This window comes from Coptis chinensis, chromosome 1 (genome assembly GCF_015680905.1).
Source record: "Coptis chinensis isolate HL-2020 chromosome 1, ASM1568090v1, whole genome shotgun sequence".
Taxonomy (NCBI): domain Eukaryota; kingdom Viridiplantae; phylum Streptophyta; class Magnoliopsida; order Ranunculales; family Ranunculaceae; genus Coptis; species Coptis chinensis.
Genome location: NC_141456.1, coordinates 64,039,174 through 64,064,790, shown reverse-complemented (window position 1 = coordinate 64,064,790; position 25,617 = coordinate 64,039,174). Strand labels below are relative to the sequence as shown.

The window sequence follows — 25,617 nt, the reverse complement described above, 5'->3', positions numbered from 1 at the left end:
TGTCGACCGTAATCCAATCCGTGAAACGTGTACAAAAAATAGGGAAGAAACATAGCATAATACGGGAAATTAGAACAGGCATAAGAAGGTACTTAAGCCTCATGCTATGGGCTCGTGTTAAACTAGACATCAAGGTTCTGGGAAGGTCACGGCACATACGTCCCGTGGCTAAAGTAAGGAAGACGCTGCAAGTGGCATCATTCACAGAAGAAAAAAGCCATTCCCTAAAATGTTTAGCATGATCCAAAACATAACAGTTCCTATGTTCATGGACAGGCTACCAAAAGCGACGTTATAGTCCCCTTGGTCCTCGTTATAGAAAATGCCTGCCCCATACGACTTATTCAAAAACTCATAAGTGTAGACATACATATTATCTACCCAATAACACCATGGGTCTTGTATTTCAGCGGGCATAGCAAGTCCAAGAACAAATGCTAGCAAGAACCTGGTAATTTCCATTGGTTAATCATTAATGTTGATGGAGAACACTTGTTCTCCATCCGGTCTCTCAAAGAAAATGCAGTTATCGTAAAAATAAGATGCTAGTGTTGGAGAATAAAGTTCAGCAGGTCTTACCATAAGTGGTTCCCAGCCTACGTATGTGATCTCCTCGCGAAACCAAGCACCATAAGTAGTACTTTGGAACAAATCTTCGAAAGACTATTCCGGTATTATTGTAGGAGATGTCATCTTAAAACGATGCTCTGGAACAGCTGCAAATGATCCGGGAACAACCCGTAGAAAACTGGAAATTTTTGTGTTTACGGAGGTCAGGGAGCAGGTGTGCTCCACTTAGGCGCAAGTGCGCTCTGATGATTTTTGAGTTCCAGTGTTTGAAGAAGTCGCTACCACCTTAGGCGCAGTGCGCTCCATCAAGCAGTGCGCCCGAGGTGCTGATTTTTGAAAATGGTGAAGAACAATCGGAAACGTGGGAGTGAAAGGTGAATGATGGAAGTTAGGTGTAGTGTGGGTTGTGAGTGTAGACTGAATGAAGTTTTTATAGGTTTTAAGTTGCTAAAACGGATCGGGAAGTTGCCAAAAAGTTTTTACGGCAGTTTCCGGAAATACTAAAATTTTCAAACCCGAAACGGAAACAACTCATATTCTTGATTCTAAAACAACCCTAGTATCTTTTAGGTTGAATTTAGGATAAAACTACCTATTTTATCAAGATTTCATCCTACCATGATATTTATTCATAGATATGCCTAATCTGCAATATTCTCACCCTGACTCCGAAATAACTTCTAAAAACGAGGGTCATATAAAAATTATGCTGGAATAGATAATACCACCCCAAACAATTTGGGAAGGTAGGATTAATATTAAACAACCACGCACAATGAAAATAACTGCATTATATTAAATTTTTCATTCAAAGTACATTTCACTACAAAATTCAAATTACCGAATTAAAACTGACATTAAAATAACTAACAATAATAAAACTACAAATAAAAATCATCAAGCTATACTATCCCTAAACACGTCGGTACTGGTAGCGGAGGGCACATGCTCAGGAGATGGCTCCTGAGCTCCCGATGGGCCAGCACCATTCGTCTTTCGGTGACGACGCTCGTGCCTCGATGATGTTTCCTCAGAAGGAGAATCCCTGTGAGGTGGAAAGCGTGCAAACATATCGCCCGGAACTGGCGCTGAGCTTCTAGCTCAGCCCTCATCTGTTCCCATCGCCATCCTCTCACTGGGTACTTAATCTCGGTTATTGTGGATAGTAGCCCGTCGAAGTTCGGAGGTCTTCGCAGATAGTATTGAGTGAACGCGATGCCCCGATGAATCACAACCATGCGTTCGATCCGACCAACACCTCTCCAAAGCATCGACATCAAAACAAGTCAAGTCCTCTTCATCCTCCTCGAAGTCATTCTCATTTCCACCATCCTCCTCATCCTCTACCCTATCCTCAGCAACCTCCAAACTCGTTGGACACAATCCTTATAAATACGAGGATTTCGTGTAGGTGAGGTAAATCCTATCGACGCGTGGAGTCACTCTCAACTTCAAAGATGATCATGGTTATCAAAACAGGGAGAGGTGCAATAGACTTTCCCACTCCCCTAATCATGCTAAGCAAAACTCCAAAATGTAGAACTCGTTACTTCTGCTCCTGGAGTATCCATAGAATGTGGAGGCAGTTCAGACCGATGTCGCTGACCTTCTCCTTCCCTAGGACGTTCCGACCAATCCACTGAGCTGCAGCCAGCTGGTTGGTTCTAAGGGATGCCTAGCGAACACAATGCGAGCTCGCATTGTAGTTCCCTTCGGTAACAGTCACGTTCATCAACGGCTCGACCCCAGTATATTGGGACTCCTGTAACGTGGCATCAAGATGGATTCTAGGCGGAATGCCTAGAATCTCAGCTAACAACCTAGCAGTTACTTCCTTCCTCCTCTTTGCCACCGTAACAAAAATTCTACTCCCATCCAACTCCCTCGTGTTGTAAAACCGTCGGACTAACTCTTCGTTGTAAAAGGCGTCGGTCGAGTACCATAAGCTATTCCAATCTCTACTAATCATTTCGTCACCGTAAAACGGCGCGAAGTGGTCGCTAGTAAATGCTTGCTCTGGCAAAATCCGGCGTTGTTGAGCCATTGGAGTGTTTGGAATGTAGTGGGGAAGCAATGAGGGACAACCTCACAAAAAAAAGGATGGTGGTGGTGGTGTGGTGGCGCGGCAGTGTGAATTTCTTTATTTTTCGGTGGTTTTTGGTGATTTAAATTGGTGGAGGTGGTGGTGGTACGGTTTTGAGAAGATTTGGAGTGGGTTTGGATGTTTGGTGTGGGTGTATTGGTTTTTTTTTTTTTTTTTTATGTTAGGGTTTAAAGCTTTGTTTTTATTGTTAATGGCGGTTTGGGAGGATGAAGATCGCGACTGTTGGTGTGAAGGTAAGGGCGCAGGTGTGCGCGAGTTGGGCCCAAGCCCAATTTTCGATATTTCGACTTTTGTCGATTTTTAGCGCAACTTCAAACTAAATTTGCTGCTTCGTTACCGGTCCGATTTTTTCGAATGAGATATGAAAATGATCAGGAGAGAATTTCCAATCCAATGATCCATAAAACACTCTATTCTAGCCGTGGATTACATATAAGATAGTGGAAAATGCCTCGAAGTGCGTCCATGACGTAAGTTATGCAAACGAATGGACTCTAAATTCATAGATTATGTCAACCCGAATCAGAATACAATTAAAAGGCCTAAGCAACTCTAATGGGACATAAAACTATCTAGGATGGAAACACGAATACCCCACCCCCAAACAAATTTTTTTACAACAGAGTTTAGAAAATTTGTTTTTTTAAAAGTGGGTCTTTTAAAGTCAGATTCCCGAGACTTCCTAGATTACTATGTTTATTATTTAATATTTTTTTACTTTTATAAGGAAAAACAATAAGCAATAAGGACATAATTCACCCCATAGGGAAACATGACTAAAAAATTCGAGAAAACATGCAAGAGTGGAAAACGTGAATTATGTTAAACATGGACTTAGGATCCGGTACTTACAGCCACACACTCCATAGGGAGGGCCCGGTTACCTTAATGGTGCACTCACCAATATCTGGAAATGAAAGAAAATGCACAAAACACAAAAACTGAGTCGTTTATAGTCAGATACTCGAGACTTTATCTAAACATATGTATAAACATGCAGTTTATCATATATCAACAACCGAAATAGTTGTAAATCATTCCATAAATAAATATCACAGAAAACATATCCAAACACAATCAAGCACCAAGATTTCCTATGACGCAACCTAGTGAACTGAAAGCGAAGTCGGATAGACTTATAACGTAACCTAGCATGCACCTTCTTTTTCATCTTTGAACGAGAGGGTGTCTTAGTGAATAAGTGTGGAAAAGTGAATGGTTGTGGAAGATATGGTGGATATGGATAAGTTGTAGAAGGAAAGCATGTAAACAATGAGAATGTGGGTTTAGCACAAAACTCATTCATGGTATAGGTAGGGACTGTCTCAAGTCTGAAAATGAAGGTGTCAAATTGTTTGTCCTTCTGAAGTATTTGTTTACTAGGTGGATTTAAAAAATTATGAAGCACAGGAGAAACAAAAGGATCGAGTGCAAACTCGAGATTCCTTTGAAAGGGTGGAAGGAGGGGAGTCGAGGTGGATGTTGTGCAAAGTAGTTCTTGATAGGGTGAATCATCACCTGCTCTAAGAAACTCATCGAATTCCTCATCTAGATTGGTCATATCCACATTACTATGGTAGTCCTCTATATCTTTGAGAAAGTCATCTATCTCGTCCTCATCCATAATATGTGTATCGACTAGTGTAGGGATGAAAATGTTGGAGTTTGAACTTCCAAAGGAAAGAAATTTGGGTATATGATTATCAGGGAACGTGTTGTTGAAATAATCTCGAGCGAAGCTCTCGATCATGCTAACCTCTCCATCCATAGACGAATCGGGTAAATGTGTCTTTATTTTCAAAACATTTACTTCAATAGCAAAATGGCCAAAAGACATGGACATCGAACCATCGTGGAAATTAATGAGCTCATTGGCAGTTGCCAGGAAAGGACGCCCTAAGATGATCGGGACAGAGTCGTTAGCGACTTCTGTATCGAGGATGACAAAATCAGCCGGATAGTAGAAATCTTGTACCTTTACCAGCACGTTTTCAACCACACCCTTAGGATACATAATAGACCGATCAGCTAATTGCAACGTCATTTTAGTGGGTTGCATCTCTTCTAGACCTATTTGTCTATACAAATAAAACGGGAGTAAGTTAACACTAGCCCCCAGGTCTAATAACGCGGTCGTCGTATAGGAATCTCCTAAGGTGCATTGTACAGTAGGATGACCAGGGTCCTTGTACTTAACAATTCCATTATGTTCAGATAGAGTTGGGAATTGTTTTGTTAAAAAGGCGTCTTTTAGTATATTGGTCTTACGCCTAGTAGTACACAACTCCTTAAGAAACTTAGCATTGTGTGGTAGCTTTTTAATAGCTTCAAGGAAGGGAAGGTTTATAGTTAGATTCTTGAAAACGTCCCTAATCTCCTCATAATTTGTATCCCTAGTTAACATGGCTAATTTTTGTGGAAACGGTGGTTTCTCTCTATATTTAGCATATGTATCACCTGGATGTTTAACCTTGGTTTTCTGTTTCTTAGGTTATGTTGTAACTGGCACCTCTATAGTGGTAGGCTCTTCAGTTTCTATTTCAGTATCTAGTAAAATAGCAGGTGTAGGTGTTACTGGTGGGGTAACTATAGGCATAGTTACCTTGTTATCAACCACTCTGCCAGAACGGAGAGTGGTGATGGCATTTAGCTCACCTACATTTTCATATTCATTACTAGTATTATCGGTTACCTCAAAGGCTGTGTTTGTTGTTTTAGGATTAGGTATTGCGTGACCTGGAAACACACCTTTGGGTTAGGCTTTATCTTGGGCCAACTGTTGGCTTAAATTATTAACGGATTGTAGAAGCTGTTGGTTAGATTGAGCCATGGTTTGGAAAAGTTTTTGGCTCACTTGTATGAAGGTGTCAAGACGATCCGGTTGTGTGGGTGTAGTAGTCACGGGTGTTGTGACTGGAACTATCTCGCGTGAATTATTTATGGGCGGATTTTGATAGTTATTATTTACCGGAACGATACCTCTATTAGAATTATAATTATTATAACTACCTTGTCCTTGTGCTTGACCTTGTCGAGGTTGCACTTGGTTGTTATAATTATTATAATTACCCTGACCCTGTCCTTGTCGTGGTGGAGCTTGGTTATAACTGTGCGTTGGCCTAACATATTGATTATTGTACCACGGAGGTGTGGCGTGTTGGTTATTTCTCCAACCGGTTGGGATTTTGTCTCCAAGGGGCGTTAGGTTCACTATTAATGGACCAAGCCTGTTCATAGGCTATAAACGACAAAGAGTCGGGATGCTCGGGACTCCAACAGAAACTACATGGATTTGAATTTACATTCATGACGGGATAGGCTTTTGTTGAACAAAAATGGCCTCTACCTTTTAGTGAGTGATTCGATTAGAGTTTTAAGCTCGGATCGTGTTTAATTTCAAACATACCGGCCTTAATCAGATTAGAAGAACTAGCGGAGCGGTGGATATCGTCACTACCCCCCCAGTTGTTATTTCGCTTAGTTTGATCCTCTAAAAATTTGTAAGCCTCTGAGGCTCCTTTACTTAAGAAACTACCCCCATTCATTATGTCAAGGACTTCTTTATGGTGGTGTAGAAGTCGTTTGAAAAAGGCACGAACTAACATGTATTTCGCTAGGTTATGATGTGGACACTTTATAAGGAGATCGGTGAAACGATTCCAAGCCTCTGAAAATGATTCATGAGGATTTTGTCAAAAGAAATGAATCTTGGAAAGCATCTCATCCGTCTTTAGTGGTGGCTAAAAATGTTCCATAAACAAATGAACAAGTTTAGCCCACGAGTCCACGTAATTAGGCGCCAAGCGCTTAACCAAGACGCCTTTTTATCGGCTAAGGTGAAAGGGAATACCCTCGGTTTAATTTGTTCCGCACCAACCGTAAGATGGTGGAATGTTGTTAGGACTTGTTCAATCCTACGATAAAGCCGATAAGGTTTTCCCCGGTCTAAACCATGAAAAACGGGTAACAAATTAAAATATTTGGGGATTCGAAATCCCCACCGGGTCCGCTAGAACGATGCAAGATTTGGGGCTATCACTCAAGGCTTTGTAGAAGTCAGAGAGGAGAGTCTCCTTCTTTAGGCATTATATCGGTGGTGTGTGTGAAATAGTAGCTAGAGGTGTAGTGGGTGTTATACTAGATAGACTTGTTTGTTGACGCCGCCGTAATTACGCTCGGTGTTTTTGTTCGACCCGCACCTTAATCTCATACAAGGCTAAGACCAAACTTAGCTAAACACGCCAACACTCCAAACAATCCCGATATACTAGTATAAACCTCTAACAGAGATCGCGAGGTGTGGAAGAAAGGAATACCTGATTAGGCCCTTGCTTCGCTTTATGAATAGTGTCTTGTTTACGCATGTTCAATTATATATATAACAAGTTAGAACACTGAAAAACTTGAAAAACCGGGTTCTAATCAAACCCGTGGAAAATCCCGCAAAATTCAGCTCGAGGCGCTGGTCCGCGCTCACTTTGGGCGCAAGTGCTTCCAAGTAAACTTCGAAGTTACGGTGTTTTGGCGGTCGCTATTCGGTTTGGGCGGTCGTGCTTTCGGCTTCCAATAACTTTTAGCGCGAGTGTGCCCCGTGCGTTTTTTTTTTTTTTTTTTTCCCGAGGAAGTTTAATGCTGAAAAAGACAACCACAGTTAGAATCGAACAAGGGTGGGTGGGTGAAATGGGACTTTAAGAAGAGTACTTATACTATGAAAACAATGCGAAAGTGAAACTAAGATGGCAGCGGCGCCATTTGATAAATATAAAAAGATATATATCAAAGATAAAGTTTACCTACAAAATGAACGATGAAACTCAAAACGTAATTAAATTAAAACTTATATTACGTGACTAAATTTATCAAAGATTGTTCGTCTCTTGATCTATTGAACAGATATAGTGGAGTAGGAAGTTCGTTCCACTTCTAGTCCTTCCGCATGCTGTGTTTTCTAGTCTAATTACTCTACTCTAAGTCTAATGAGAGATTTACGAAATGATAACTAGACTACGATGCAACTACCCACAAGATGCAACTAGTCGACTATTTAAACAACTATGGGATTACTACGTCGATTCTATGATAAGGAGTTAGAGGGGGATTGATTCCACCTTAGCTCAACTTAATCCACTAACGACGAATTGTCGTAATCCGAATTGAACTGCTTCGCAGAACAATCTGGTTATTCCTAATCCCTAATTACACATGGCATTTCTACCAATTCATAACTAGCATGTGAACGATTACACCCATTCATGGTGAACTAATCATTTCTAGAGTGGAAAGGAAATTACGACGACTCTACGATAATCGGAATCAAGCTTTCATCAAGGCTTCTCAACCCCCTCTAATGGAGGTTTAGCCGAGAATCATCACGCTATCATTCCCAATCAAATTCGAACAAGACATGATATAAAGATTGAAACTTTGCTTATTTAAACTCAAATGGAAACTACTCATGCAAAAATCTATTCAATCTAATAAAGACAAATAATTGAATCTAAGAATTGAACTAAATAAGTAAATGGAAAATGAAACTAGATTACCAAGAACACTATTTTATTAATCTAATGAATAATAAAACAATTATTCAAATACTAAATTAATAATCTACTTTGTTCTAAAGTAATTAATTAAACATGAAACTAGATCTAAAACAAGATATGAAAACCTAATTAATTAACTAATTGAAATTCTAAAACTAAGTTCTAAAACTAATTAATGGAGGCTAACTAATCCAATTTTTAATCTAGGTCTAACTATCTACCATTAACAAAGAGCTAAGCTTTTGTTTTTATATGTTTCAGATCCAAAAATCGTGCATGGGTTTGGAGCCATGTTTTGGGCCAGAAAATCAGGCCCAAAACCCAATTCTTTCAGTCCAAAAAGGCCTCTTCAGCTGCAGTTGGCTTCAATAGACTTTTCGTCTACTTTTGCTCTTCTGATTGGGTCAAGGCTTAGACCATTGGAAAGCTCTTTCCGAGCTGGTCGTTTTGACATAAGGTAGGCCCAATTCCGAGGTCTGAGTCTAAAGATACGACCTTCGGAAGTTCTACTGACTTTGTGTGCTGTTTCTGCCCGCGTCGACTTTTCAGCTTTTGAACGGGCTTTACAAAGGCTTTGTCTTCTTGAATCTTGGCCTTTAATCAAGGAACTCCTTAGCAACCAACCATTGCTCCTTTATCTCATCAAAGTGGCACATTTCTGCACATAATTGACTTTGAAGCCTGAAACGCATAAAAACACGTAATCAGTATTAACTCTTAATTATTACTCACATAATTGGTCTAAAAGTATGACTGTTACAGGGTTAAAACTACAGTTTTGGGCTCTTATCTCATGACTCGACAACTATGATGTACAAATTTTCCATTCCATCGGGGTGTACTACGGCAGTGTACCATTGACTCAGTAAGTACATGTAGGAGTCTAGTACCTAGAACCCAAAAAATAAGAATAAATAATCAACAAGTATATGCACAGGAAGTACTTTTAATAGACAGAGACATACCATATCATTAAGCCATCCTCCCCCAAACAGTCCATAAAAGCTGCTGATGTCAATTTGAAACTCACTCCCGTACCGTCTAACAATTTCAAAGTGATTGGTTTCATCATTGCCGTGCTTATCCCAGTAATATGGCACTTGTACATACGAGGTATGCAATTCTGTCAGGTCATCTCCAATACTTTTCTGACTAGCAACACCAGGAGCTCTTTTAGCAATCCCACTCCCTTTATTGAAAACACCAAAAATCAGGTCATGGCAAATGTCAGCCACTTCCACCTCGAGTTGACTCCTCTTGTTTTCTAGGAAAATTTGTTGCTGCGACCTCCGTGCCATATCATCCTGCAGCACAGAAGTAGGGACGGAATTTTGTCCATCTTCTTCGTCATCAACCATGATGCAATCTTCCTCCATATTCTCTGACAACAACAAATTCTCAGAAAGTCCAATACCACAATCATCCACAACTGATGTCTCGAAAGAAATCCGTATAAAATGGAAGAAGTCAAAAAGTATATATGATGTCTCACAGTAGGGACATAATGTCCCACTAAAATAGCAACCTTTCCACCCACATTTAGATGATAACTTAGAGTAATTTGGGAGTTATGTAAAAAAAATAATGTACCTTGACTGTAGTTTCCCCTTCTAAAGGAGCAGTTGGAGATTTTAGAATTTCAGAAATAGTGTTCCCACGAACACATTTTTGTTCAGAATCAGCACCTTCCATACCATCAACACGACCACCCTGAACACTTACAGCAGGCATAATGCATCTTTCTTCAGCTTGCATCCCCAATTCCTTCAAAATAGTAGCCTAAAAAAACATAATAATAACCTATAGACATGACAATATTTAAAAAAAAAAGTAATTAATAGTGAAACGCAAGCATCGGTATTACCATATCAAATGCAAAATCATCAGTGTATTGTTCGATAGGATCAAATTATAGTTCCCCATCTTGTAAGTTGTCCTCACAAATTGGAACTAATTCAACTTCACCATCACCTGGAGTCACACAGACAACCTAAATAAACAAACTTTATATAAGCTCAGAAAGTAGATATGATGTCTCAAAGAAGCCACATAAAGTCCCACTCATATACAAAATATTTAATCTCTACTAAGAAGATAAATAAGTCACAGGGACACATTTAAATTTCATTTACCTTGGATGCACTTACGATATCCACAGCCGAAATTCGTGCAATTTCATTACATAAATTTTCCTCTTGATGAGTCTGTTCCCCATCGATACCCGATGTCTCAATCTCAGGAAGCATCTTCTCATTACCCACTGCCTCTATTTGCAATTGCTTATTCCTTGACACATACGATTGGTAGACTTCCATGTCACTCATGCTCCCCATCAGGTGTTCACCAGCCCTAACAGCCAGTTCAAGTTGACTCTGCTCAATATAACACTTGTTAAATTCTTCAGCCGAAACATCTTTCAGCAAGTCTTCTCCGCCCCTATCAATAACATCAGGCTGACTACCCGATAGCTGCTCGCCTCGGTAGGTTCTGAACATCCCTTCCAATTCATCGAGAGGGACAGAGGAGTTAATGGCATAAGCAGTGCACATAACTATTTGTTGCGCCACAGTATCTTCACTAGGGTTATCAATCTAACCCAGTTGAAGTTGAGTTGGCACTTGGTGGTTGGTGTTGTGACCCAGTTCAGATTCATTGGGCTTGTGATTGAAATCCTGTTAGAGATAAAACATAGAAACATAAGTTATTTTAGCATACTTAGCCACAGAGGTGGGGTCTAAGGTGGTTGCAAAAACATCCAACAAACCATGTCCCACTTTTGTCGTGAAAACGACCATTTCACTCACCAAACATTCACTTGGCTTCCATAGTCTCTGATTTAGAGCAGGCTCCTCCTTTGGTAGTGGATTGTTGACATGTTTTGGTAGGCTAGTTCGGCCTATTCCGAGTTCAAGACGCCTGTCTTCAACTTCCCCAGGGGACGATAGAGGCTCCGGTTCAATCACCCCAACACGCTGGGGAGCAAATGGAGTTCTGTCTACCTTGGACAATGGTTTACGTTTGCTTTGGACATATTTTGCAATAGGCATTGTGTCGGGAAACCTGTTAGTTGAAGAAGTTGTTGCATCCGTAGTGACCTTCATCGCTGACCGTGGTGACCTCTGAGTGGAAGCAATACCATACACCCTATTTAGGACTGTGTTTTGGGTTGTAGCCTTATATTTTTGATGGTTTCCATTCTTCTTCAGAGTTGCTGGAGGTGTCTTCTTCAAAGGTGGTGGTATTGGTTTCTTGTTCAAACTTGCGGTTTCTTGATTGTTTGTCATAGCAACAACATGTGTCTTCATGGTGATGACCGTATGTTGTTTCTTAGTCAGACTCCCCAGTTTTGTGGAGCTGCTTTCCCTGGTAGTGGGACATCGCACCCTTTTCGCAGTGGACTCTTCTTCACTTCTAACCTATTCTTCCTCTTCATCCTCTTCCCCATTACCCTCACTATTTTCCCTGCTAAGTTCTCTTCTAGCCTTTTTTCCTAACAACTATATTGGGTTGGCCAGTTGCATGGGCGTCAACAAGGAACTCCTCTACAGTCTTGTTCATCCCCTGAAATGAATAAACGTATAGGAAACAATAAGAAACAGAAATGCAAAAATGGTATAAGAATAGCAAGGCAAACAAAAGGCCTGCATCATAGCCATACCGATTTAGTCTTTTGGTCTAGTCTTCTGTTTTCCAATAGGAGATTGTATGCCAGAGTCAGACTGACCCTCTCTTGCTGTCACAATAAAGCATAAAAGTATTAAAACAAGCATGAAAATATGTTTAACACAAATGAATTTAGAAGAAAGATGCATTATGCCTGCTGTAAGTGTTCAGGATGGTCGTGTTGATGGTATGGAAGGTGCTGATTCTGAACAAAAATGTGTTCGTGGGAACACTATTTCTGAAATTCTAAAATCTCCAACTGCTCCTTTAGAAGGGGAAACTACAGTCAAGGTACATTATTCTTTTTTTACATAACTCCCAAATTACTCTAAGTTATCATCTAAATGTGGATGGAAAGGTTGCTATTTTAGTGGGACATTATGTCCCTACTGTGAGACATCATATATACTTTTTGACTTCTTCCATTTTTGGCACAGGATTCTTCTGAGACATCAGTTGTGGATGATCGTGGTATTGGACTTTCTGAGAATTTGTTGTTGTTAGAGAATATGGAGGAAGATTGCATCATGGTTGATGACGAAGAAGATGGACAAAATTCTGTCCCTGCTTCTGTGCTGCAGGATGATATGGCACGGAGGTCGCAGCAACAAATTTTCCTAGAAAACAAGAGGAGTCAACTCGAGGTGGAAGTGGCTGACATTTGCCATGACCTGATTTTTGGTGTTTTCAATAAGGGAGTGGGATTGCTAAAAAGAGCTCCTGGTGTTGCTAGTCAGAAAAGTATTGGAGATGACCTGACAGAATTGCATACCTCGTATGTACAAGTGCCATATTATTGGGATAAGCACGGCAATGATGAAACCAATCACTTTGAAATTGTTAGACGGTACGGGAGCTAGTGAGTTTCAAATTGACATCAGCAGCTTTTATGGACTGTGTGGGGGAGGATGGCTTAATGATATGGTATGTCTCTGTCTATTAAAAGTACTTCCTGTGCATATACTTGTTGATTATTTATTCTTGTTTTTTGGGTTCTAGGTACTAGACTCCTACATGTACTTACTGAGTCAATGGTACACTGCCGTAGCACACCCCGATGGAATGGAAAATTTGTACATCATAGTTGTCGAGTCGTGGTTCTCGGTAATTTCACACATGTTTCTAGTCATTTATTCTATAATGATTTATTTGTTTATTATAATGATTTATTTAATTTTATTATTGTAATGACAACATTATTTGTGTGATTTGTACAACAGATTGGCCATTATTTTAGAAGACAAGCAAATGCCCATAGAAAATAAGCTTTATGCAGCAAGACTGCAAATTGTAGGTAATTTAAAGACTCGTATCATCGGACTGGTTCGGCTTGACAATTCGGGGCCAGACTTGAGAAACTGCCGTGGGTTGATGATAACGGTGAATGTTGAAGGAGTGCATTGGATCCTCATTGTCGTTAACTTTGTCACGTGGGGTGTTCAAATCTACGACTCATTAGAGAAGCCGAAGGATGGTGCCAACTGGGTTCTTGACCCAACACCACGTTTAACCAAGTTGTTGACAGTGCTTCCTTACACACTTCTGAGCCTGGATAGTGGATGTATAGACATGGCCAAATTAGGTAGTTAGTGGAACCTGGAGTTTGCAAAATGCGCCAAACAGGATGACGACAACAGCTGTGGCGCGTTCACCCTTGCCTTTGCAGACTGCCTACTCTAAAATTTGCCTCCTGTCTTTGCATCGAAAAGGAGAACATATATTAGGAAAAGAATATCAAAGGACTTGTTAGAGTGTGGGGTTACTAAGGAAAAGTATTGTCGGCGCCAAGGTGGTCGAGGTTTGGACTTTGATGCGGGAGATAAAATTGCTGATGTCAGTGGTTTAGGTTTTAAAAATGATGTTGAAAAAACTCTTGATGTGAAGGGTCAAATATCTGAAGTCCAAATTGGACCAACTGCTGCTACAAAGGTGGAACAGGCTGACGTGGTTATTTAAATATGTACCAAACACTATGTAGTACATTATGTGGCAGTTCTAAGAAATTTTGGGGTTCTCTTCTGACTTCTAACCATAATTTTCGCAGGTGGCTTGTGGGATTAAAACTCCATTGGTAATGACTGTGGGGAGATCTTCAAAATATATTAAAGTGTCACATATCATATTGTTATTATCGTAACACTTTATGTTCCCCTGTCGAGACAAGATACTTACAATATTTAATACGATTTTGATTTTTTTCTTAGGTTACTGATGGGAAAGTTCTGGGTCAGGAAGAATTTGTTGATCGTGGTACTGTGAGTTGCTCTGGGAGTTCTAGTCACGCTGCTATGGGAGTTGCTCAGTTGAATCGGTGGAATAAATTCAGTGATCTGGAGAAGCAAGCTGCCGAATTACGTAATCAGAAGCTTCTAGAACATATGATTGTGGGTGGCCCATTAATAAAGAGGAATTCCTCCATTGTTACCAGGAGAAATATGCCTTTGGAGCCCGCATTTTGCATTGATCCAAAATACCTTGCATAGTTGTATTGGTGGTGATAGGGTTATATACTAAAAGCATTACTTTTGTAATAACTCTAATTCTTAATTTATATTTTGAATGAGAATTATATGGGCAAATGTTATGCATATTATATATGTTATTAGTTATATACATGTGTCTAATACTTTATGTTGTAGATGATATGGTGTATGGTGACACATAGAAGATCATATCATCAGTACCTTATAAAGTATAAGTAATCGTTTACAACCTTATAAAGTATAATTTCTCCTTATGGTCCCTGTTGTAGCCTATAAAAAGAAACCTCTTTCTCTGGCCGTTTTCTTCTTAGACATCACTTAAGTAAAAACAGATCCAATTCGGTTATAAGGTTATGAGAGAGAGAGAGAGAGGCCAAGTGAGAAAGAAGAGGTTGGAAGATCGTTGCCCACACAACGTCCACTCTGTGCATAGAAATACAACAGAAGATCAAGAGGTTGCTGATTCTGGATTCTCAGAGTTATCACAGCTGATCTACAAGTCTGATTTTCTATCCAAAATCGTGAGAACCCATTAATTCCGCTGCGCATGGTTTTCACGGTTTGTAGAAATTTACATTATGAAATAACGGTTCCTACAGGTGGTACCATGAACGCGACCTATTAAAGTCCGGTGTTTCTAACTCTGTAAAGCTCAGGTTTTATGGTCGGGGTTTGAACTTAAGAATGAGCACATACCACTTGCTTAGCCCTAATCAGTGGCTAAATGATGAGGTATGCCAACTGCTGCTTTGAATTTACCCAACTTAATTCGGAACTCGTTTCGTCCTATTGATAAATTTGTTATTTCTTTTTGTCGCCAAGGTCATTTCGCTCTACATGGCACTTTTTGACAGGGCCCATAATAGACTTGCCAACTCTGATGATGTACTCAGAAAATGTGATTTGTCGCAGTCCTACATTGTCATCCCCGATACACTGATCCCGGTTATTTGACCGAAACCCACTTCTTTTCTCGTACTTTTCTAGGCTTTCTGAGATCGTGCAAATAACTTTTGTTTCAACTGATACACGTCAGCTGGGAGTCATTGTTTACAACTGTTGAAGTGAGCCTTACCGATCCGAGCCTGACTATGGAACAAAAGATTTCTGCCCTTGCTTCCAACCTTTCATCAAACCAAAAGATGACCTTCAGAGATATGCTCTAACAAAACACCCGCATCCCATACGTCATCAGATCTAAGGGCATGATGATGGCCTTCAATATCTCAAACATGCATTGGATACTGGTGGTCTTCAACTTCCCTACTTGGACTTGTTGGATATATGATTCACTGGCGGAGCCTATCGCCGACCCTAAACCCGCCTCGAAAAGCTCGGCACCCTACTTCAATATGCCCTCTTAATGCTCGATAAAGGCTGTATACCACAATCGAAACTCCAGAAAAAATGGAGTATCAAATACACCAACTGTGTAAAGCAGACAGATTCTTACAATTGTGGGGTCTTCGTACTGGCTATTGCAGATCAACTACTGCGAAATCAACGTCTCAATTTCACCCAAGCTGGGGCCATGATCAGAAATACGGTGGCCAAAGACTTGCTTGCCTGTGGCTTGACCTGCTTGCCGGGTTGAACGAAATGGTAGAATTGGGGTTAACCGTGAAAAAACAAAAAAATGCAGTGCTTAAGTCCCTGGATGGACAAACTAAACTACGTGCTATTGGATTTTGTTTTTAATTGCTTTAATTAAGATTAATCATTCTTACTTAAGTACTTTTGCCTACACTACTAACATCACCTAAACAAAGACAGCATGCCGTCAATTGGAGTATGCCATGAATTGAAGGTTTATATAGATCTTTCTTTCCCACGTGATCTATTTTCCAGACTAAAACAACATACAATACCATTGAGACATTATAAACCTTCTTTGGAAATAAAGTAATCTATGATGCCTCTGCTCATATTACCATTTTCTAAACAACATCATAGCATTCTAGTACTAATTATTGAAGCTGCTCACGTGGTGCTTCTTAGATTTGTTTGTATATTGGTACTTTATATATGGGCAAGATCATACTCCACTACATGTTTTGACTTCTCTCTTTCGATATTGAGTTTTGGGCATACACATATTTGTTCTTACCCAGATATACATTTGTGCAACTTTATATATGGGCAAGATCATACTCCACTACATGCTTTGACTTCTCTCTTTCGATATTGAGTTTTGGGCATACACATATTTGTTCTTACCCAGATATACATTTGTGCAACATATAAAAACTAGAACTACCATGTTATACCATCGCATTCACATCTTTCTTTTTTACAGGTATATTTTTGTACTGATAAAAACTACCTTGTTATACCATATACTTATAATGGGATTAACAAAATCGTATCTTTGATTAAAATGAAAAAGCAGGTCCTGTCATACATTTTCTATACAAGAACTCCATTTCACAACAACAAAACTAAGATATAAAACAATAGGGAAGTTCTCAAACATTTTCAATACAATTTGATCAATATGGTAGGAGAAAAGAAAGGGAAAGGAATTTGGGGGAAACAAAGGGAGTTTTCGTTGGTGATTGTGTACTAAGTTGTTGAGAGAGAAGAAGAGATGTCCTGTTTGGGTAGGAATAGGAGAGAAAACATAACTTCTTATGTACTAGTTAGGAAGAGATGAGACAAGAAGGTGAGAGATGTTCAAGAGTATATATGTAAATTCGTATAATGATATATCATTTTTTATAAAACCAAAACACTAATACCTTGAAGGGTATTAGGAGTATTTCATACAATCAGCAAATGGGGCCACATCCGGTAATGGAATAAATCATTCATGCAATATTCATCGGGTTATGTTGTCCTAAGTAACCCATTTAAGGGTTAACCCATACTTTTTTTGTCTGTCTAGCCAAGCCCTTACTTCTGAATGTCAAACTCTGATGATAATATTAGTCTGTCTAGCTAGCCCTTATTCCTTGGATATTGACGCTTGACAAGGTCAAACTCTGGTAATGAATAATATCGGTGTTCTTTGAAAGACTGGATCTAGAATTCTAGATTAAACGTGTTAGAAAAATGATTTGCTCAAATCCATTTAAATATGAATGAGTAGTTTGTCTCCCAAGTTACCCCACTTAAGATGAAATGGGTTTTTTCTTGAAACAGTACGTAATGTGAGAAAAACCTTTTCAAAATGATGCATTTGTTTGAAACAGTGTATTATGCCGAAAAGGTGCGACCTTTCGAAATGTGCACTGGTTTGAAACAGTGCATCATGCCGAAAAGGTGTAACCTTTCGAAATAGGCAATCGGTTCAAAAAGATGCTATATGCCGAAATGGTGTGTCCTTTCGAAACATGTGACTTTTCAAAGAGTTGCTTACTTTTTCCCAAGAGTCACTGTGTTGTTTCAAAAGGCACCACTCACCTATAAATAGTGGATGAATTTGGAGAGAAAAAATACACCAGATCACACAGAGTTCTGATCTTTCTCTTCTCCCTCTGTTCTTAGTCAAATACTATGTTGTGTTCGCTGAGTCTATAGAATTGAAGTGCTAGCTTTCTATAGAAGGAAATCCGTTCTATCTTGGGAGATAGTTTCCCATCAACCTTCAAGCACCGTGAGGGGGGAAAATCTGTCTTAAGGACATAGTGTATCTACACTAGGCTCGGATTTAATTAAGAAGTACAAGACACTTACAAGACAAAAGGTTTGTATAGTTTGGTAATTGGTAAAGAGTAAGTACAATTAAGTTGTATATTCCTAACAACTTAAGACAGATTTCTATTGCCTTGTATTAATTTGGTTGAATTAATTTTGGCTATACTTATTGCTCCTGGACAAGAAAGGAAAGTTTGCAAGCTTGTTAAATCTTTATATGGATTAAAGCTAGCACCTAAACAATGGCATGAGAAATTTGACAATGCAATGTTGTCAAACGGTTTCAAAATAAACGAGTGGACAAGTGTGTCTATGTCAAAAGCACTCAAAAGGGATGTGTCATTGTTTGTCTCTATGTAGACGATATGCTAATTTTGGGTAGTAATATGGATGTCATAAAATCTACCAAACAAATGTTGTCTAGTAAGTTTGACATGAAAGATTTAGGTGTCGCTGATGTTATCCTAGGAATTAAGATCTCTAGGATGGAGGATGGACTTGTTCTATCACAATCTCATTACATTGAGGCGATTCTTGACAAGTTCAAGAAATATAACATCACACAAAAAGGTCACCAAGTGACGAAATCTTCATTTAGCCAAAAATACCGAGATAGCATATCTCAACTAGAATACTCTTGTATACTTGGTAGTTTAATGTATGTCATGAACTGTACAAAGGCCCCGACATAGCATACTCGTGAGCAAGCTAAGTCGATATCTGAGTAATCCCGGCGAGAGATCATTGGATCGCCATATTGAGAGTTTTGGGATACTTAAAGTATACTTTCAGAATTTTGGTTTGCACTATACAAGATATCCAAATTGCTCCGTATGGTATGCTCTGCGATGCTAATTGATATCTAACACTAAAGACTCAAAGTCCACAAGTGGATATGTCTTTACACTTGACGTCGCAAAATGGTTTCTTGGAAATCCTCAAAACAAACGTGCATAGCGAGGTCCACTATGGAATCGAGAATTCATAGCATTGACAAAATTTGAGAAGAAGCGAGTGGCTTCAAAATTTCTTAGAGGATATTCCAAACCGGCTAAACTAAACGCCCGAAATGGTATATGTATCGTGGACAAAAATCTGCTAAAGGTAGAGCCGCGTGAGTAGCATGTATAACGGGAAGTCTTGACATATACGCCGTAGACATAATACCGCTAGACAATTGTTCTCAAATGGAGTTATCTCAATCGACTATGTAAGGTCAAAGATAACATTGGATCCGCTTTACAAAAGGTTTAACAAGACAAAAGTAGAAAGATTATCAAGGGGAATGGGCTTAAAAGCTTTTGAGATAATCAACCAAGAGTCATCATAATGGAAAACCAACCTAGTTATTTGGAGATCCCAAGATCTAGGTTCAATGGGCCAACTGAATTATGTTTGTGACTCGGTTAGCACTCGGGAGTAATATTATACTCTAACCCATTCCTATATAAAGGCGGTGCATATCCGCCATGAGAACCGTGATAAGTCAAGCTTTTAATGATTTACTATATCTTGAAAGTTATGTTATCCAAGTGGAGTATTGCGGGATACTCTTTATAGAAATCACCTATGTTAGTGCGAAGTGGGGCCGCTTCTATGAGAATTTTAAAGACAAATGTCTCAAAAGCACTATCTCGAAACCAAGAAGTGTTCAAGGCCAAAATGAACACAAACGTGAGAACCAACAAGATTCGAGGCGATGCTGGCGTGAAAGATGATTGTCTAGGTTTATACAAACGGTGGACAGTTCAGGACATTAATTGAAGTCTACCGATCGTCCAATTAAATCCGATCGCCTTTCACTAAGGCAAGTTCAAGGCCTCCCATGCTATTGACGATCGACGGTATCTTTTCATTTGTAAAAGAACGTAAATCCGATGTTTATGATAGAAGAAGCCAAATTTTCATTCATGTGGGGGATTGTTAGAAAAATGATTTGCTCAAATCCATTTAAATATGAATGAAAGTAGTTTGTCTCCCAAGTTACCCCAATTAAGATGAAATGGGTTTTTTCAAAACAAGATGCGTAATGTGAGAAAACCTTTTCAAAATGATGCATTTGTTTGAAACAACATTATGCGAAAAGTGCGACCTTTTCGAATGTGCACCGGTTTGAAACAAATGCATCATCTTGAAAAGGTGTAACCTTTTCAAATAGGCCGGTTCAAAACGATCTTATATCTTAAAATGGTGTGTCCTTTTTTGAAACATGTGACTTTTTCAAAGAGTTGCTTACTTTTTCCTAAGAGTCACCGTGTTGTTTCAAAAGGCACCACTCACCTATAAATAGTGGATGAATTTGGAGAAAAATACACCGATCACACAGAAGTTCGATCTTTCTCTTCTCCCTCTTTCTTAGTCAAATACTATGTTGTGTTACCGAAGTCTATAGAATTGAAGTCTTGGCTTTCTATAGAAAGAAATCCGTCTATCTTGGAAGATAGTTTCCCATCAACCTTCAAGCACCGTGAGGGGAAAAAATCTGTCTTAAGGACATAGTGTATATCTACACTAAGCTCGGATTTAATTAAAGACAAACACACTTACAAGACAAAAAAGTTTGTATAGTTTGGTAATTGGTAAAGAGTAAGTACAATTAAGTTGTATATTCCTAACACAACGAACAAAAATTTCATATTTTTGTGTACATTAAAGGGACTGTAGATGGAGAACAATCACAGCTAAATTGATTAGATTCAAAATCCAGCCACACTAACACCGCTAAATTGAAAGCCTTCGCGGTACATTTATTTATGAATCATCAAGAAAACTTTGGAAGGTTCTTAATGAAGAAAAAAGGCCATACATGTTTAAAGGAAAGTACCAAGTGAGTAAAGGCAAAAGTAAAATGTTTTCAGAAGAAACAAGCGAGATCAAATTGGCCCATCAGAAACCACCACGGAGACGGAGCACAAGGTGAAGGGTTGACTCCTTTTGGATGTTGTAATCAGCAAGTGTGCGCCCATCCTCAAGCTGCTTACCGGCAAAAATAAGACGCTGCTGATCAGGGGGTATCCCTTCCTTGTCCTGAATCTTAGCTTTAACGTTGTCGATGGTATCACTGCTCTCCACTTCCAATGTTATTGTCTTCCCTGTAAGAGTCTTCACAAAAATCTGCATCCCACCCCGAAGACGCAAAACCAAATGGAGGGTCGACTCTTTCTGAATGTTGTAATCTGCAAGAGTCCTCCCATCCTCCAACTGCTTTCCCGCGAAGATCAACCTCTGCTGGTCAGGAGGAATACCCTCCTTATCCTGAATTTTGGCTTTGACATTGTCAATAGTGTCAGAGCTCTCGACTTCCAAGGTGATGGTTTTGCCAGTCAAAGTCTTAACAAAAATCTGCATTCCTCCCCTCAATCGAAGCACAAGGTGGAGGGTTGACTCTTTCTGGATATTATAATCAGCAAGGGTTCTACCATCCTCCAACTGCTTCCCTGCAAAGATCAACCTCTGCTGGTCAGGTGGAATGCCCTCTTTGTCCTGAATTTTGGCTTTTACGTTGTCGATTGTATCGGAGCTCTCGACCTCTAACGTGATGGTTTTACCAGTCAGGGTTTTAACAAAATCTACATGCCTCCCCTCAATCTTAAAACCAAGTGAAGAGTGGACTCCTTCTGAATACTATAGTCAGCAAGGGTTCGTCCATCCTCTAACTGCTTTCCAGCAAAAATCAATCTCTGCTGATCCGGAGGGATGCCTTCTTTGTCCTGTATCTTGGCCTTGACATTGTCGATGGTGTCTGAGCTTTCAACCTCAAGGGTGATGGTCTTTCCAGTAAGAGTTTTTACAAAGATTTGCATCTGCAATTAGAGAATATATCGAAACGTTAATAAATAGTTTTATGAAACTGCTAGAGAGATCAAATAAACAGAAGAGGCATCCATAAAGTTCACACCAATAAACGGTCCGACATAATATATGATAAAGTAAATTGATTAGATGTACACCTTGAGAGATAAGAAGAGGTATTTTATCTTTTTATGTTTTTGTGATTGCTAAAAGAGTTTCTTGAAAATAATAATGACGGTATGAGAATGGACTCTGTATTTATAGGCGAGTTCTGTGAGTTGTGACGTCGGTGTTGACGTACAATTTGGAATTTTGGTGACCGACTCGACTCCTACGCGGACTTGGGTTGGGTCTAGTAGCTTCCTGATTCTTCTACAAAGTTGGCTCACCCGTTTGACTTGACTAGTACATAGTTCGGATTGTTGGGCTAACTTTCTTTTTTTTTTCTTATTTTTTTCTTGATCGTTAAGACTCGGTTGATTTTTATTTGAGCATGTCTTCAGTGCGCGTGATGTATGGCTACGCACAATTCCTGACCACATATTTTCCAACCCGTAACCGGTAGCCGAAGTGCCCACCTAAGGGTAGCGTTGGCATTTCACATATTTTCATTCATCCCCAATTTATCGTACTTTTTATTCTTCTCAATTAGATTGCGCGTCCAAATCTTCTCACCCCTTTCACCTCTTCTTAAATTCATGGTCAATCATTTACTTCTTTCACTCTCTAAAGTTTACAGCAAGAAAGTAGAGCAAAAAGGAGTGACAAAGAACCAACAATACTACACGGCTTGAATACGCTCAACATTGAGGTTAGTTTATCATCCAATCATCAAAGTCGATTTAATCTTTCCTCTTCTCTTTAAGGTACATTAGAATTTTTCATATTTAGGTCGTTTGTACTAAAAAAAAGTTTTCTTTATTTAGGTAGGCGCTCCTATGACGAATCGAATAAGGCTCGATGATGACGAAGAGTTTCTTAGAAGTCTATGTTTAGAAAGTTTTGGGTATGATGAAAGTGATTCTCTAGATGTGGAATCAACTGTTTCCCTGATGGAGAATGAAAATATTGACAGTAGTGATAGCGATGCTGAAGAGTCTGATACATATAGGGCTTATATAGAAGACAAAGCAACATTTTTATCTATCTTAGGTTCAAGACCTCTGACGAGGCCTACACTATTTATAATGAGTATGCCAAATCAATTGCTTCCAGTTGTTAAATGGGATGTTTATAGAATTCATCCAAATGGAGTTGCTATTAAGCGGAGATTTGTGTGTTCATCCCAAGGTCAACAACATGCGATAAACTCCAATCGATGACACCTAAAAGAACACCCGCAGCCACACTAGGTTCAATTGTAAAGCCCGCATTGTTGTTGTTTTGATTTCAAGCAAAGTTTTGACTTTGGAAAGAGTTTATTGGGGAACACACACATCCACTTGTATGCGGTATCCGAAGTTCAATGTTTCTTCTGGTCACATAGAAATGTGAGTCGAGAAGCGTTGAATTTGCTACCCGCCTAAATGATGTCGGTGTTCAGAAATGCCAAGTGATGGGTCACTATGCACATATAGTTTGGAGGTTTCCTTAATGTTGGTTTTACGAAAAAGACTTGTATAACAAAATGGGAAAAGAGAGGAGAAGTCGCCAGATTGATGGCGATGCCAACACACCGCTTGCCAACTTAGAGGACAAGGTGAAGTTAGATCCTTTATTTCATTACAACTATGAGTTAAATGCGAGTGGGCAAATTGGTCATTGTTTTGGGCTGGATTCCACCTCCCTTTGGATTCTTGTAGCTTTGGTGATGTGTTGTTGTTTGATTCAACGCATGAGAGCAATCGATTACCGGCCGATCGTTGTATTTCTTTGGAATCAATAACCACCTACAGACTATAGTTTTTGGTTTTGCTCTGATCATAAGTGAGTGCGACGACACTTATAAGTGGGTATTGAAATCATTTATTGATGCAATGTGTGGTGAACACCCTAAATCGATCATTACCGATGGTGACGCAAATGATTCGTAAAGCTTTGAAATCTATTCTTCCGATTCGAACACCGGATGTGCTCTTGGCACGTATTGAAAAATTGCATCACCAATGTCAAAATCCCGGATTTGCAAACAGTTCACTCTATTATGTTTATGAAATGTTCTCGGGGTGAGTTCAAGAAAGGTGGAGACGAATAGTGGGAAAATAATGGTTAGTCATAACACATGGGTGATGAAGGTACGTAAGAAACGGGCGAAAGGGCGTAATCATTATCTTCATGGTGAGTTCTTTGGCGGTTGCGTTCGCAACGCCATGAGTCTATTAACTCTGTTATAAGACATCATGTTAAGCCCGGGATGCGGCTGTTTGAGCTATTTGGGAAAATGGAATTGGCAGTTGCAAATATCCGTCACCGAGAGCATGAAAAAGAGGTAAGGACTGCAACGACGAAGCCTTTCATTGGTAGCCACTTGATTGAATATGCAAAGCAGGCAGAATCCATCTATACTGAAGCTGCTTTTCTTGCTTTTATGAAGCGATTCTGTGGAGGAATCGATGTACACGTAGAAGAAGAAAAACGTGATGTGGGTGACAATATTCGTGTATACACCATCAGCCGTCATCTGAACAGGCAAAAAAAGACGAGTGTGGAATACAACCTTTTAGAGCAAGATGTTAGATGTTCATGTGGGCTATTTCAGTCATTTGGATTTCCATGTAGACATATCATTTCAGTTTACAAACACGAGGACCTTCGTGAAATACCCCAGAGCTGTTTTTTAAGGAGATGGACACGAGTTGCTAAATCTGTCATTCCAAATAACGATCCAAGTTTTTCTTCACAGGCTGCTTCCATTATTCGTCACGGTGAGAGCTTATAGGAAATGCAAGAAGATATGTTTGTGGGCCTCTCAAACAAAAAAAAACGATGAAGTTTTTAAATCCATGTTATCATCTTTTTCTAGAGCTTCAAGGCAAATCCACAAGTTCCCTTTGAAATGCCTTATATTCCACCGTAAAAGTGGTACAATGGATGGCATTCCGTCTTCTAAAGGCACCACCGAGGTAGAGATGCCTTTCACCCCACCTAAAACCGCCCATCGTCCATTTGTTAATGATCCACCACATGTAAAATCGGGGTAGGCGCGATAAATGTAGTAGATTGAAAGGTCGAATGAGACAAGAAAAAAAGTGTGGCCACTGTGGTATCGTCGGGCACACAAGGCCCACATGTCCACTTTTGCATCCAAACGATGGGGTAAGTTTCTTATACCGTTGCCATATTTCACTTGTCCGTTAACATTAAATAGTTACAAAAGTTTGTTGATTCTGATTTGTATTCGTCAATATCTTTCTTGTGGTGCATTGTTTTACGGTCCAGTGCTAAAAGCGCAACTATGTCGAAAGCGTCTTCAGAGGAGTTGCCGATGTGAGTGAGGATGATGACGGGTTAAATAGAGATCTTGGATGTAAGTGATAATTTTGCGCGTTATCTTTTTTTAAACGCAAGAAAATGTTTCTTGTTTGTTATTTTCATGGGGTTCAAAGTAATGTTGCTTGTTTGGTGGGCGTGAGTGGAAGTTGGTAATGAAGCAGGAGGATCTCGAAAGACCAAGCAATGTAGCAAGTGTCGATCTACGGAGCACACAAAGTGTAGGTGTCCTGATTTGGAAGGTATGACACAATTTTTACCGACGTAATTTTTCTAGTAGGGAGTAAACTAAACTTAGATTGTACCATTAGAGTGACTATTTTTCTCCTGTTGAACTTATAGCGTTTCCCGTGGATGAGGTTGGGAGGAAGGTTTCGGAGAAATTCAATGTTGGAAA

The 25,617-nt window shown here is 39.5% G+C and overlaps 2 protein-coding genes across 3 annotated transcripts; one reads left to right on the top strand and one right to left on the bottom strand.

Annotated features, from left to right (window-relative positions):
* Window positions 1-20,721: 20,721 nt before the first annotated feature.
* LOC147524927 (polyubiquitin) lies at window positions 20,722-22,099 on the bottom strand. Of its 2 annotated transcripts, none has more exons than XM_086604661.1 (2): window positions 21,950-22,099; window positions 20,722-21,802 (listed from the first exon to the last, which is right to left on the bottom strand). In XM_086604661.1, exon 2 carries the CDS (start codon window positions 21,345-21,347, stop codon window positions 20,886-20,888), a length of 462 nt encoding a protein of 153 aa, XP_086460787.1. In that variant the 5' UTR covers window positions 21,348-21,802; window positions 21,950-22,099; the 3' UTR covers window positions 20,722-20,885. The 2 variants fall into 2 exon arrangements, with proteins under 2 accessions (XP_086460787.1, XP_086460782.1); XM_086604656.1 differs by lacking the exon at window positions 21,950-22,099 and adding an exon at window positions 21,898-21,915.
* Window positions 22,100-24,144: 2,045 nt separating this feature from the next.
* Window positions 24,145-24,669, top strand: LOC147524926 (protein FAR1-RELATED SEQUENCE 9-like). The gene has a single exon (XM_086577258.1). It carries the CDS (start codon window positions 24,145-24,147, stop codon window positions 24,667-24,669), a length of 525 nt encoding a protein of 174 aa, XP_086433384.1.
* The last annotated feature ends 948 nt before the right edge of the window (window positions 24,670-25,617 follow it).

What these genes read in the sequence shown, in the direction of transcription:
- LOC147524927 (XM_086604661.1), bottom strand. Translation starts at nt 21,347, where the DNA reads ATGCAGATTTTTGTTAAGACTTTGACTGGCAAAACCATCACCTTGGAA.
- LOC147524926 (XM_086577258.1), top strand. Translation starts at nt 24,145, where the DNA reads ATGCGGCTGTTTGAGCTATTTGGGAAAATGGAATTGGCAGTTGCAAAT.